The following is a 13,637-nucleotide window of genomic DNA, read 5'->3' on the forward strand; positions in this document are numbered from 1 at the left end:
CACTAATTCATTATTATATAAATGATTATATTGATACTTAACATTAAGTGAAAATAAAAATTACCAATTGAAAAAAATAAAGCTGGAAATTATATTTTTCCTCAGTTCACATAAGAGGAAATTATTACTTGAAAAACTACCTGGTTTAGCCAATTAAAACAACTGAGAATATACATTAATATTTCATTTCTTTTAATAAACACTGTTATGTGATTTATAGCAAATATATCAGTAATATTATTTTTTAAATTATATTTGAAGAAAAACTTTGACAATGGACCGAATCATTATGTTCATATTATAGTCCAATCTAACTAGAGCCCTTTGAAACATATCAATAACAGTGAAGTAGAAATATATAGTAACTCCTTAGCATACAAAAATTGCTATTTTAGTTAAAAAAATTACATGACAATCAGCAACTGCTTAGATAATTGTTTTTTATTTGATAAGAATTTTGCATTTTATAGCATAAATAACAGCAATTATAAATAAAATTTTGATGATGAGTTAATTAACTCTTTTTCAAAATAAATAAATAAATTAATTAATTAAATCCCTTTTTAAGTGATTGCTTTTGTTTGCTATGTCTTTTATGTTTGCTATATTTAGTCGTTAGTCCATCTTTAAACATCTTGTGACAAATCCTATTTTTTCTTCTTTGCAAGCACAGAATGTAAGTTTTGAATATATTCCCTTCCAGTTTCTCTGATGTTGTAACACTTACATATACTAATAATCGTCGTTAGAAAAACAGTCACCTTTATAGTAACTAATTAATAAATAAAAAAAAATTCCTTCTTACAAGAAGCGCGATAGTTGATCTTAAAATTTCGTGAATATGAATAACAATTATGGATTTTGAAATCACATGAATATGAAACTAGATATACGATTTCGAAAATGAGAAAATAAAAACTGAGATATAGAATTTTTAAAAAACGTAAATACAAATCACGATTCATTATTTTTAGATAGCGTAAATACAAATTATGATGCGTAATTTTTAGATTGCATAAATAAGAATTATGAATTTTTAGAATGCGTGAATGCGTATCCCAATGCCTTATTTTAAAATCACGTATAAATATGAAAATCAATGTTTGATATTATAAACCGCAGGAGCAAATCAAGACATTGAATTTTAAACTTGCGTGAATACGAATCGCTACATAGGTTTTTAAAAAGGCGTGAATAAGAATCACAATATCAGATTTTTAAATCTCGTAAATAAGAATCGCAACGTACAATATTCAAATCACGTGAATAAGAATCGCAACACGCAAATATGAAAAGCTATGTTTGATATTAAAATCGTGTGAATAAGAATCGAGATATTAGCAGATTCCAGGCTTGGGACCTCTAAAAGGCTTGTCAGAAGCAGCGTCATTTGAACTACACAAATCGGATCTATCTGGAGGGCGAGTAAAAAATTCGGAAAATCTTATCTGCTGCGAGTAAAAGGGGAGAAAATAGCTAAAATAAGTAAAAATGAGAAAGGATTGGTAGCTATGTAGATTGAATTTTCTGTTTCTCTTTGAAAATCGGTGAATTTTCTGAAAAAGCGGAACACTTATTAAAAAAAGTGAAATTTTTAGAAAAATCTGAATTTTTGATAAAAAAGCTGAAATTTAAGAGATAAAAGTGAAAAATGCGGAAATCCGCTAAAAAGCGGAAAAATCTCATCCCCGTATATGGGTAAAGAGAATTCATATTTTAAGTAGGGACCCAGAAATAAGAAAGTTCTGTGTCCCAAGGAGCATAAACTCAAGTGGAATCAGTGATTGTATTTATTTATTGTATTTATACACAATATATTAAAAGGAAAACACAATCCAGGGGAAGCAGCAAAGTTTTTTAAAATTTTAGGGTAATTTTAGGAACTTTTTCAAAAAATTTTAGGTAAATTTTAGGGGTAATATATGATTTTGCTAGGATAAAAACAGATCACACAGTAGTTTATTACATAACAGAAGATTATTACAATTCATCCACACATATCATAAATAATTGCAAGCCATAAAATAAAGCTCTGAAATTTATTAAGCCAAGAATGAAATCTCTAAAGTGTAAAAATGAAATTGCAACTTTACATATTACCTATCAGAAATTAAGTGCATAATTCAGGAACAGGCAAAAGTGAGAATAAATCAAGAGAAAAAATAAATTAACACCAACTTGGATTTTTATTTAATTTTTACCTTCTTAATCAAAACTTTATTATTACCCTTTACCTTACTTTATTAAGAAAAACTATTGTGTGATATTATTAGATTTCAAATCAGCAATTTATATTAGAAGTTAGAGAAAAACAAATTAATCATGATCATTTTTCTAAAATATTCTTGATATGATTTGTGATATTCTTTTACTGCTCTCAATAGTGTTGTGGTGATCTTCAACACTCCTCCATAATTTCGAATCGTATCTTTGATTAGTCTAAGAGACATAATAGTATTCTCATGGTGACTCACATTAAGCATTGCTTTATTTATCGAAAAACCTCTCTCAGGATCAGAATTACCATGTGGCAAAATTAAAACAGTTTTAATTAATGTAGTTAAATTCTTATATCTTAGATTATTGCTTTTTTATTTATATTTAGCCTATAACTCTAATTTTTTAGGAACACCAACAAAATTTTATCAGATTTTTAGGAATTTTAGGGTTTGCACATACTTTTAGTAATTTTAGGGGGAATGCGACCCCTGACAATCTCTGTGCTCTTGTATGAGCTGTACTGCGCTATCTATACTAGTTATAATTGCTGAAAAAACTTAAAAAAGGAATAGCTGAACATACTTAAAACAAATAACGTTATAGTAAATGAACTAGTTTATTATAGCTGAAATATCATCCATGACAGAAAATTCCCTGTATATTTCCAGGTTTTCCTTGTGGAGTAGCAACCTTGATTAACAGTTGTTTCTCTTTCATTAGAATTTTCTTCATTTACAAAGAGGTAATCTAAATAAGTATAATGATGGGATGCAAATAAGAATGTACCTTCTTGTGTCCCATAATTTCACAATGGAATCCATTGAGCCAGATACAAAATGATGCTCATCAGTGGGTGACCAGGCGAGGGACGTTATCCATAGATTATGAGATGAGAAGACACATTTCACAAGGGTTCCATCTATGAGGGAAACACAATTTTAAATGTGTCATTTTTATAATACATACATGAATTATTAAAATCACTGTAAAGGGGCTGTTCGACCTTGCCATATGTCACAATATACCTTTTACCACGACTATTATTAAAGTAACCTAATTTAATGAATAAATTAAAATAAACGGTGTAGAGCCACGATGGCTCAGGGGATAGAGCTTTCACCTGCCAATGAGGTGAACCGTGTTCAAATCCAAGCGATGTCTGGTCGATATGGGATTCCACATCCAGCCTGCACCGACCATAGTGCTGACGTGAAATATCCTCAGTGGTAGACGATTCATGGGTTATAGTCCCCTTGTCCTCAGGCTAACCGTGAAGGTTCTTGCGGTCTTTCTCTCCATGTAACATAAACGCAAGTTAGCTTCATCAAAATGTCCTCAACAATGGCAAATTACTCTCGATCCAGGAGTTCCCTTGTCTTCTGGATTGAGTTCAAAATGACAAAGCCACACAGTTGAACATTAGTAGTCATAAACCCAAAAACTGGGTCGCTGTTCAACGATGGTTACAAAACAAAATTCATGATTTAATTAATTTTTTAAAATTTTAAGTAAAATATTCTGAAAGAACTTTTTGTGGCCTCTAAAACTCTTTAGAGAAAATTTTTTCCCGACTTTTTGTTACACTAAACTGAACTTTTATTTAAAATTTTCCTATCTTAATGGGTATAATTTTTTTGTTAGTTATATTTTTTATTTTGCTTAAGAACATTTTAATAAGTCATGTAAACATTGTTTATACACTTCCCTCCTTGTACACGAATCACAAAAGATGTTGAATGGCACCAAATAAGTCTTTAAAAATGCTTATTTACATTTGCATAGAACATAAAAAAGATTAAAATCTGTAAAATATGTTTAATTTACTACAAAATAGTTTATTGTGTGTTTAATTTTAATTCTATAATTACATACTAAATTAATAAAACACAACTTAATACTGTACCTAGAATATGACTGACAATTTGAAAAATTAACATAATATATGGAAGGAGATAAATAATATAAGACACTATGCATTCTGCTCAGGAAACTAATTCTAAAAAACTATTGCAATTAAATACAAAGCCCCTCAACAATCGGTAGTGTAAACTGAGAAAAACGATAAAATAAATAGAACAATATTTATAAAAATTGCAATTTGCAGCAAGAATGTGACACAGTCAGAAGAGAATTTACAAATGTTTGTGCAAATATTCCAGCCATTTAGTTTCGTGAAATAATTTTAATTAATTACTTTAGTTTCAAAATATTGTAAGTATATATATGTTTTTATTTACTACAATTCATAAATTTACTAGATGTGGATTTGCTAATGAATTTATTCAGAATTAAATTCCGTTAGAAAAGAAGATGAATCCTTTAAAAATTTATTAGAACATAACTTCATTAAACATATGCAAAATGGGTACACTAAATTTTTTATTTTGTTTGCTGATCAAAATAAATTTTTCAGTTTTATATTTGCCATGCTGTTGGAGCCTCTTTCGGCTTTGGCTTCGCTTATCTATTTAATTTGGGGTAAAGAAGAGCTCTTGTTGTTTTTTGTTCTGATATAGTCGGACGTCTTCAAATGGCGTCCTTCATCGTTTCATTAATAAATTATTAAATAGTTATCGTTTGTTCTTAATTAATTGTAATACAGTCCACATATCAACCCCCTCAACATGTTCCTGTCTCTCCGGAGTTTATACCTGATATAATTCGAAAATATTAATTTGATCAACTTTCATTTTCGTTTCGTCATAACTTCGTTTTGGAACTCATATTTTTGATTAATAAAAATGACTGATACTTCAAACACTGAGGAACAATATGAAAAGAGCTTAAAACAATTGAATCATTGTTGTGGTAGCTCTAAAAGCAAAATAACTAGGCTGGAAAGCTTTATTTCTACAAATGGAAATGACGCTGACTGTCTCGAACTGCAATCTCGTATCGATAGCATAGGATTAATTCTTCAAGAAATTGAAGTTTTAAAACTGGATTATTATTCAATTTTGAAGGATAAAGAATTAGAAGCTTATCAATCCCATTTCAATGAAATGGAAGAACAGATAGAATCTTGCGAGGTAAGCTTACAAAGACTTTTTCATTCAAGAAGTTCTGAGAGCAGTCGCTGAATTCCGCCTAGCCACTGGATATGACTGCCTAAGAAACCATTGCTCAAAACTGTTCCTTCCCTGATATGCACTCTTTGCAACTCCGGAAAGGTCATAGACTCCACTGCTCTGAAGATAAATAGACTCCACTGCTCTGGTAAGACTTTTCTCGCCGAGTGTTATTGGGAGGTTAGAGATATGTTAGACATTCTTCGTTGTGCTCTGTATTCTTCCTTTTTACTTGTTTTCTGCTGTTCATAATTTGCCATTAGAAATAAAAACAAACAAACCATACAATGCAATATAATTACCTTTAGTACGAGGATCCCATAGCCTAACATGGCGATCAGATGACCCAGAAACTAACAGCTTGGATAAAGGTGAGTATGCAATTCCCAGAAAAGCCTTTGATCCATTCTAGAATAAAAAGTTTTTAAACTGAACTATTTAAAAGACAACATAAGAACAACTAAATTAATCAAAATTTGAATTGGCCAAAATATGCATTAATGAAGAAATATAAAATTAACAAACAAAGTCAAACAGTTTTAAATTACTGAACTTAACAAGAAATAAAACATATCTAATGAGGGCAAAATGTAAAATTTCACCTTTAGATTTAACTTACTATCGAAATGGACATATTTATTAGTTTACTATTTTCCATCGTATCAAGTTAATGCTTGCTTTACATTATGAATTACCAATATTCCAAACTATTAATTCACCAACAACAAATTCACATTTGTTGAAAATAAAAACTTTTATTTTCTTCTTATATATATATAACGTCGATGCCGAGTGGAAGGATTAAAACAGGTCTTAGGCAGGGAAGGAGGGTATAAAATTATTTATTAATTACACAGGCCTGCGATGAAAAAAATACAAAGGGTCTGATAGCTGAACTTAATGTATTTTTTGGTGCTGAAGTGGAAAATAATAATGAAAAATTTCTATCACGTCACGTTTTTTAGAAAAATTCAATTTTACTGGAATTTTTATGAACATTTACCATAAAAATTAGAAAAATTCAATTTTACTGGAATTTTTATGAACATTTACCATAAAAAAAATAAAGTTTTTGAATTTCTATCCCTTCTTGACTGACCAGCATTCTACTTTGGTCAAATCTACAAAAGTACCCCTCTATTACTACTTCCTGTCACCGTCCCTCTCTCTGTCACAATCTCCCTCTACCAATAGCGTCACGAGAATCCTTATCTAGTTTCGCTGACCTCTCAGAAACACTAGCAAGCGTAATAGGGAGTCATTTTAAAGTCTTCTTTTTTCTGTGCGTTTCGTGAAACATGGCTTCGAGTTCGAGACATTGTGAAAATTTCCCAGATGACTTTTGTTATATATGCGGCGAATATTGTGTTGTTAAAAATCGAATGAGGAACATTACAGACTATGTAAGACAACTTTATCTCGCATATTTTGGCATGAAACTCGGAGATCAGGACAAATCTTGGGCACCTCATAAAGTTTGTGTGCAGTGTCTCAATGATCTACGCTTATGGCATCAAGGAAAGAAGACTACTTTACGATTTGGGATTCCTATGACGTGGAGGGAGCCCCAAAACCACTTTGATGATTGTTATTTTTGTTCCTGCCATGTTCGTGGGTATAACCGAAAAAATCAAAGACTAATATCTTATCCTGATAACATTCCATCGGCCATACGCCCTGTTCCTCATGGACCTGATGTGCCTGTGCCTTTGCCTCCAACTGAATTGCCAATCATCTCTTCAGAGTCTTCAGATTCGGAGCATCCAGAAGTTCAAGGCTCCGATATCGAATATAAGCTTTCCGCAGACGGTTCTCCTCAGCCCTTCTCTCAGGTTGAGCTTAATGATCTGACTAGAGATCTTGGCCTTTCGAAAGAGGCAGCTGAGTTGTTAGGCTCCAGACTGAAAGAAAAAAACTTATTGGCCAAAGGAACATCTTTTTATTGGTACAGGAATCGTGAAAAGGAATTTATTAAGTACTTTGATGAAGAGGAGAACTTGGTCTATTGTTCTGATGTTCCTGGATTGATGAGCAAATTTAATGTCATCTACGATAAGGATGAGTGGAGGCTGTTTATAGATTCCTCTAAAAGAAGCCTCAAAGCTGTTCTTCTTCATCATGGGAGTCAGTATGCATCAGTACCAGTTGGACACTCAGTATATTTAAAAGAATGCTACGAAAACTTGGCTCTCGTCCTGAACAAAATCAAATATATCGACCACAGTTGGACTATTTGAGGTGATTTGAAAGTTATCTCCATGCTTCTTGGTCAACAAGGGGGATTTACAAAGTACCCATGTTTCATTTGTGAGTGGGACAGCCGTGACAAGACTCAACATTGGGTCAAAAAAGAATGGCCGAAAAGACAAAATCTTGACCCAGGCACAAAGAACGTTATTCGAAACAGCTTAGTTGATCCGAAAAAAGTATTGTTACCTCCGCTACATATAAAATTAGGTGTAATGAAGCAGTTTGTCAAGGCTGTTCCAAATGATGGCAATTGTTTCAAATATCTTTGCAAAAAGTTTCCAGGTTTATCCCAAGCTAAGTTGAAAGAAGGAATATTTGTTGGTCCAGATATCCGCAAACTCATGAAGGATAAAGAATTTGAGACTAACAAGACAGAAACGGAGAAAGAAGCTTGGGTTGCTTCAAAGATGTCGTCAATAAATTTCTGGGTAACTACAAGGATCCTGATTATAAGGAAATCGTAACGAAAATGCTGGACAAATTTAAAACGCTGGGTTGCTCCATGAGTGTAAAAATGCATTTCCTTCACTCAAATGTGGACTTTTTCCCTGAAAATTTAGGAGCAGTCAGCGAAGAGCAAGGGGAAAGGTTCCATCAAGATATCAAAGATATGGAGCGTAAATATCAAGGAAGATGGGACAAGAACATGCTCGCTGACTACTGTTGGATGATAGCTCGGGATAAACCTGAGATTAAGCGTAAAAGAAGATCATCAAAAATAAGTTTCAGAAGAAAACGAGTATGTACTTAAATAGAAACTTTTCTCTTTTGTTTTTTTGCTTGTTTTGATTTTTGTTTGTTTTGTTTTTTGTTTCAAACTTTCATATACACATACACAATATTTGTTATTCTTAGTCAATCGTCAATTTTACGTCAGTTATCTCAATAAAATATCAATAAAAACAAATTACAATGGTATGTTGGTGATTTTCTTCTAGAATCTGGTGTAAAAAGTTTGAACGCAAGGAACTTATTGTTTTTTTCTCGACCAGAGGTGACTTGTGCTGTCTGGTAACAGTATTTTTTATTCATTTTAATTTTTAAAAAATTAGCTGATAGCTCAAAAATCAATTTTCTTTCACAAGATTAAATTTTACGTAGATCAAAATGAATGAAGAGAACAGTTACCGGACAGTACATGCAAAATTGTTTGAGAGAATTCCTTTCCAAATAGGATTTTTGTAAAAACATTAATATCGATTTCATAAAAAATCCTGATGTGATTGGGAAAAATGAAGGTCATTTTCGAAATCAGCGCATCAAATAACATATAAATTAACAAGAACTTCTCTTGTATTTTTCCAAAAGTTCAATTTCGCAGGCTTGTGTTATTAGACAGAGAGTGTCATAAAAGTGCACACGAAAAGTTGTGCTCCTCGATTTTATGTTAGGGAAAATCTTGCAAAGTAAATCCGCAAAATGTTTCAATTTAGGGAAATCTTAGCAATTGCAATTGGTTTATCAAATAGTTTGTTCCCACAGAGATAGATACAATTCCCACAGAGAGCAAAGGGAAAAATATCTTGCTTTAAATGCATACTTTAGCCAAAAATAGATTTAAGGACAGGATGTAAATTTAAAAGTGTGAGAAAGTGTTTCGATTATATAAATAAAATAGAAAAGGATATTCAGAGAAGAACATAAAAAGATTAATTGAAGCATTTTATGTTACACCCCCACTCGCCAATTTTTTTAAAACTAATATCTAAAAATTTTAAAAATTATCCATTTGCAAAACTTTCCCTATGATAGAATCCCAATTAAAATGAAAAGAATCAAATTTGTAATATTAACAAGATATAAAGTAATATGAAGCATAAAAAAATATACATTTGTACACATGGTAAAAATAATAACATAATTAAAGTGTTTGATGAAAAAAATTTGTAGTAGCGCTACCAGCAAACTTAAAAGTTTGACTTTCAGTTTCAACAGTTTTTATGATTTAACAGTTCTTGAAGATCAAAGTATTATTCTCCAAAGTAGATTCTCCAAGTATTATTCCTCACAATAACACCATTTAAGTAAACTCTTCAATAAAGATGATAAAAATTTATTAACATTTTTAAAAAATGTGTAAGTTAAAATGTAAAACACAAAATACAAAAAACAGCTATACAGGAAAAGTTTAAATCTGAAATTAGACTTGAGTATTGTTTATCTTGTTTGAAAACAAAATAAAATAAAAAATGGCACAGTGGATGTTATTCTGAAGTCCAAGATTTCAGTATTGTTTTTATTTTGCTTTATTTATTATTTATCTTTCATATTTATCACTTTAATAGCGAAATATCCAGAAATTTTTTTTTTTTCTTTGTGTCCAAAATTTGCCTTTTTATAACTTTTTTCTTTTTCTTTCTACTTTCTATATAATTATTTATACTTTTATTGCAATCATTAACCAGGATTTCAGGACAAATGTGTGAGGACAAATTGCTTTTATAATCAGAAAAGGTGATCAGTCTTCTCAGATTTTACATTACAGCCTGTTAACACAATCATTAAAATTGCACAAATATGGATCGCAATGAGCATTTTTTTAAAATCACGTGAATACAAATTGTGATGTGTTATTACAAATTTGCACAAATGAAGATTGCAATGTGGGATTTTTAAATCATGCGAATGCATATCACGAAGTGCTAGTTTTAAATCATGCAAATACAAATAGCGATGTGGGATTTTCAAATCGCAAAAGAGGATTAAGGGCTCCAATAACTCAAATCCATGACTAACTGGGAGTTTCCATGGCTTTTCAGTAATTATCATTAAAAATCATAACTTCCCATGACAATTTTCGAACAAGGTCAAAATCAATGAATTTCCATGACTTTACAGGCGCGTAGATACCCTGTGTTTATAAAAAAACGTTTATACAAATATAAAGTTACGTCTGCAGTGTTTTATGCTATGTAAAATGTAGTGCTTACACAGTTCTAAAATTCATTACATTTCCAAAAACAAGTTAAAAAAAATACTTACTGCAAAAATTATTTATTAAATATTTTTTTTTTTTTTTTTTAAATTTGATTACATGTTCTATAAATAGAAAAAAACTATTACATAAAAATGTCATTAATATTTACATAAAAGTACCCTTTAAAATAATAATGCAAAATGAATTTAAAATAATATGCTGGTTCAGGGGTGAAAATTTTCGTAAATAACATGCATTAAGATAACTGTAACGACAGCACATTTTAACTTGAAAATAAACCACACACATCACAAAAAAAAAAAAAAAAATGAATAGAATTTTCAAAGAAAAGTATGATTGATAAATTCCATATAACCTTTAAAAAGAAACAGATTATAAATGATGGCGATCAGGGATAAAAGGAGTCATGTCATACTTCCAATATTCAAAGAGGTGTGTGTGGTCCAAATAATTTATTTGAAACTTTTTCTAAATTGTTAGACACTCAAATGGAAATAAAAAATCATATTGTGTCGTCGATGGAAAAAAGCAAATAGGACTTAATGCATAATGGAAGGTTGGTCATGCTAAAGAGCATAAACTGTATCAAAAACTTAAATTAAATCATAAAAAAAATCTACAAGGGAGAAAGTAAAAAAAAAAAAACAATTTCATGAAAAATATGACCTTAGACTGAAACACTCGTTTCTATTTGTTGCTCCTAAAATCAGAATTTCGAAAAAATTATTTTATCCATTACCTGAATACTTACATTAAAGCTTATGGAAAAGAATGTTGAGTAATGTTCAACAAAAAGCTGTAAACAATTTATGCATATCAATTAATTTAGTATGTTTCTTTAGTTGTTAGACATAGTGTCCATAAATATGCCATTTATAGTGCCTGATAGCTACAATAAACCCACCCTGTAAAATCATTGAGAAATAGAATGATTTGCTTGGGCGCAACATTTGTCGAATGCACCTCTTAACATCCAGAAGGTTGATGGAAATTTCAAGACATTGAACACCCTTGTATGGAAGAGGAGCAGAATGCAAAGAAGACCTTGACCTACAAAGGGCTGTCTTGTCAGTAAAGAAGGAGATAGTTATAATATTAGTTTAAACTCACCAATTGTGACTTTAAGCCACCAAGTTCCACATCCCATATTCTGAGAGTGCAGTCTAGTCCACAGGTAACAACTTCATTTGTGTCAATCCACTGAACACCAGTGACACCATCTGTGTGTCCCGATAATGTCATAAGGGGTGTCTGAAGAGAAAAACACACAAAAAAACGTCATTTCTGGGTGAGACCTATTATTTGGTAGGTTTAAAAAAGTAATGAAATAAGACAGAAAGTGTACTTTTGTGTTCAATTTCATAATTAAATTCAAGAGGAGTTATTAATTCAGTGGAAATTAGGATTTTATAGTGTCCTTAAATCAATCAATCATTGAGAGTGATAAATTTTTTTTGGCTCACTGTACTGTTCAAAACATTAAGGGAAGGTCATGTAGGACTTCTAATAGCATTTTTTAATGAAGAACCTTTTTTTGCATTTTCGTTTATTTTAAAGACTTTTTCTCCCCTCCCCCTTTAAATCCTTTTGAGTGATATATTTCATTTTAAGTCTTATTAGTGCTTTATTTACGTCATACTGGAGCTACACAATGGTCTATTGGTGACAGCCTGGGAAACAATCCTGAGGATAATCCTAAGACATGGCATCACAATTTCGATCCTTTACAGAACGGATGAGTCTCACACTTTGGTAGCTTGACAAGTTCAGCGGGAAGTCAAATACTTTACGATAGAGCAGTTTTAACAAAGACAACACACTCGGTCCTTTCAAAGACTGATCAAAGTGGTCATCTACCCGCTCACTGATGTTTACATTTGGTGATCTACTGGGAACTGTGTCTTACAATCAATCTACTGATAGACATTTTATTTAAAGAGCATTTTGTTAGTGGGAGTCATTTTTTTCGTCTCAAATTAGCGTAAATTTTATATTGAATCCGGCTATTTTACATGTTCTTTAAAAACAAGTGCTGACGTTAAACATGGTTTTTCAAAATATAAACATTTGCTTTTGGTAAATAAGCAATTTCTTCATTTTAAGAATATCAAATACTTTTGATAATACAAAGAGATTAACAATAAATGCAGGGTATCTGAAACATTTTAGATTTTCAAATTCATGACTTTCCATGACTAATTCCTAGAATTTTTCATGACTTAAAGAAGTTACTGTTTTCTCTGACAAAAACACAAGAAATTTAAAAAAGCATTATAATAACATAAATTGAAATGATAGGTATAACTGAAACAGTTATACTCTGCATCGCCATATTTAAAGATTTTATATTTAAAAAAAGAGAGTATACAAAAGGTTAAAGCAATAAAAAAGCTGGAAAAAAAAAACAGCAAATAATCTTTTTCCGTAGAATTATATTCTAAAGATACTTTTTTGTTCATCTGAAAGGATAGAATAACTCCAGATTTTCCTGTTCTCATTTCGGAATTAAAAAAAATTTGTCAATGACTGACTTGCTTCAGCTAGAAATTTAAATTGATAAAATAAAAAATAGAAAAATAAATAATAGCAAAAATTCTGAAATCACAGAAGTTTAAAAGACAATTTGATCTAGAAATGATGTTTTTTTCTTTCATTTTTTGAAAGAACACCATAACTTTTAAAGAACATGATAAAAACATTTTATATTTTAATAAAATATGACTGTGAGTGAGGATTTTATTACAAATTCAGATATTCGGAACAGCATAATATGGGGGGCGAGGTATTTTTAAATTCCATTTCAAAATTCTGATTTTTCAGCGACCTAAATTCATGACTTTTCATGATTTTCTTTTAAAAAAATAGTTAAAATCATGATATTTCATGACAAATTTTGTTCAATACCAAAATTCATGACATTCCAGGTGCGCAAATACCCTATACAATACATTATACTTGCTATGATCAAATCGAATGAATATGCTCTTCTAAATTTAATATTTTATTTTTCATTTTTTTTTTCTAGAACTTTTCTCTCTGTTAGCAGTGTAGACAATATATATATATATATACAACAAAATAAATAAATACAAGAAAACACGAAGAAAGTTAAGAAAAACAATAAGTTTCATTTATAGAAGTACACATTAGTGCTAATAAAT

At 30.6% G+C, this 13,637-nt stretch overlaps 1 protein-coding gene across 1 annotated transcript in view; it reads right to left on the bottom strand.

Moving 5' to 3' along the window:
* The window catches only part of LOC107446556 (ribosome biogenesis protein WDR12 homolog), a 42,291-nt gene that overhangs the window by 5,854 nt on the left and 22,800 nt on the right, over nt 1–13,637 (bottom strand). Inside the window, exons 6-8 of the mRNA XM_071183977.1 lie at nt 11,587–11,756; nt 5,591–5,696; nt 3,007–3,139 (exon numbers count right to left, since the gene is read on the bottom strand). Of these exons, the coding sequence (XP_071040078.1) occupies nt 3,007–3,139; nt 5,591–5,696; nt 11,587–11,756 (409 nt within the window). The remainder of the gene's footprint in view (nt 1–3,006; nt 3,140–5,590; nt 5,697–11,586; nt 11,757–13,637) is intronic.

This window comes from Parasteatoda tepidariorum, chromosome 8 (genome assembly GCF_043381705.1).
Source record: "Parasteatoda tepidariorum isolate YZ-2023 chromosome 8, CAS_Ptep_4.0, whole genome shotgun sequence".
NCBI lineage: Eukaryota > Metazoa > Arthropoda > Arachnida > Araneae > Theridiidae > Parasteatoda > Parasteatoda tepidariorum.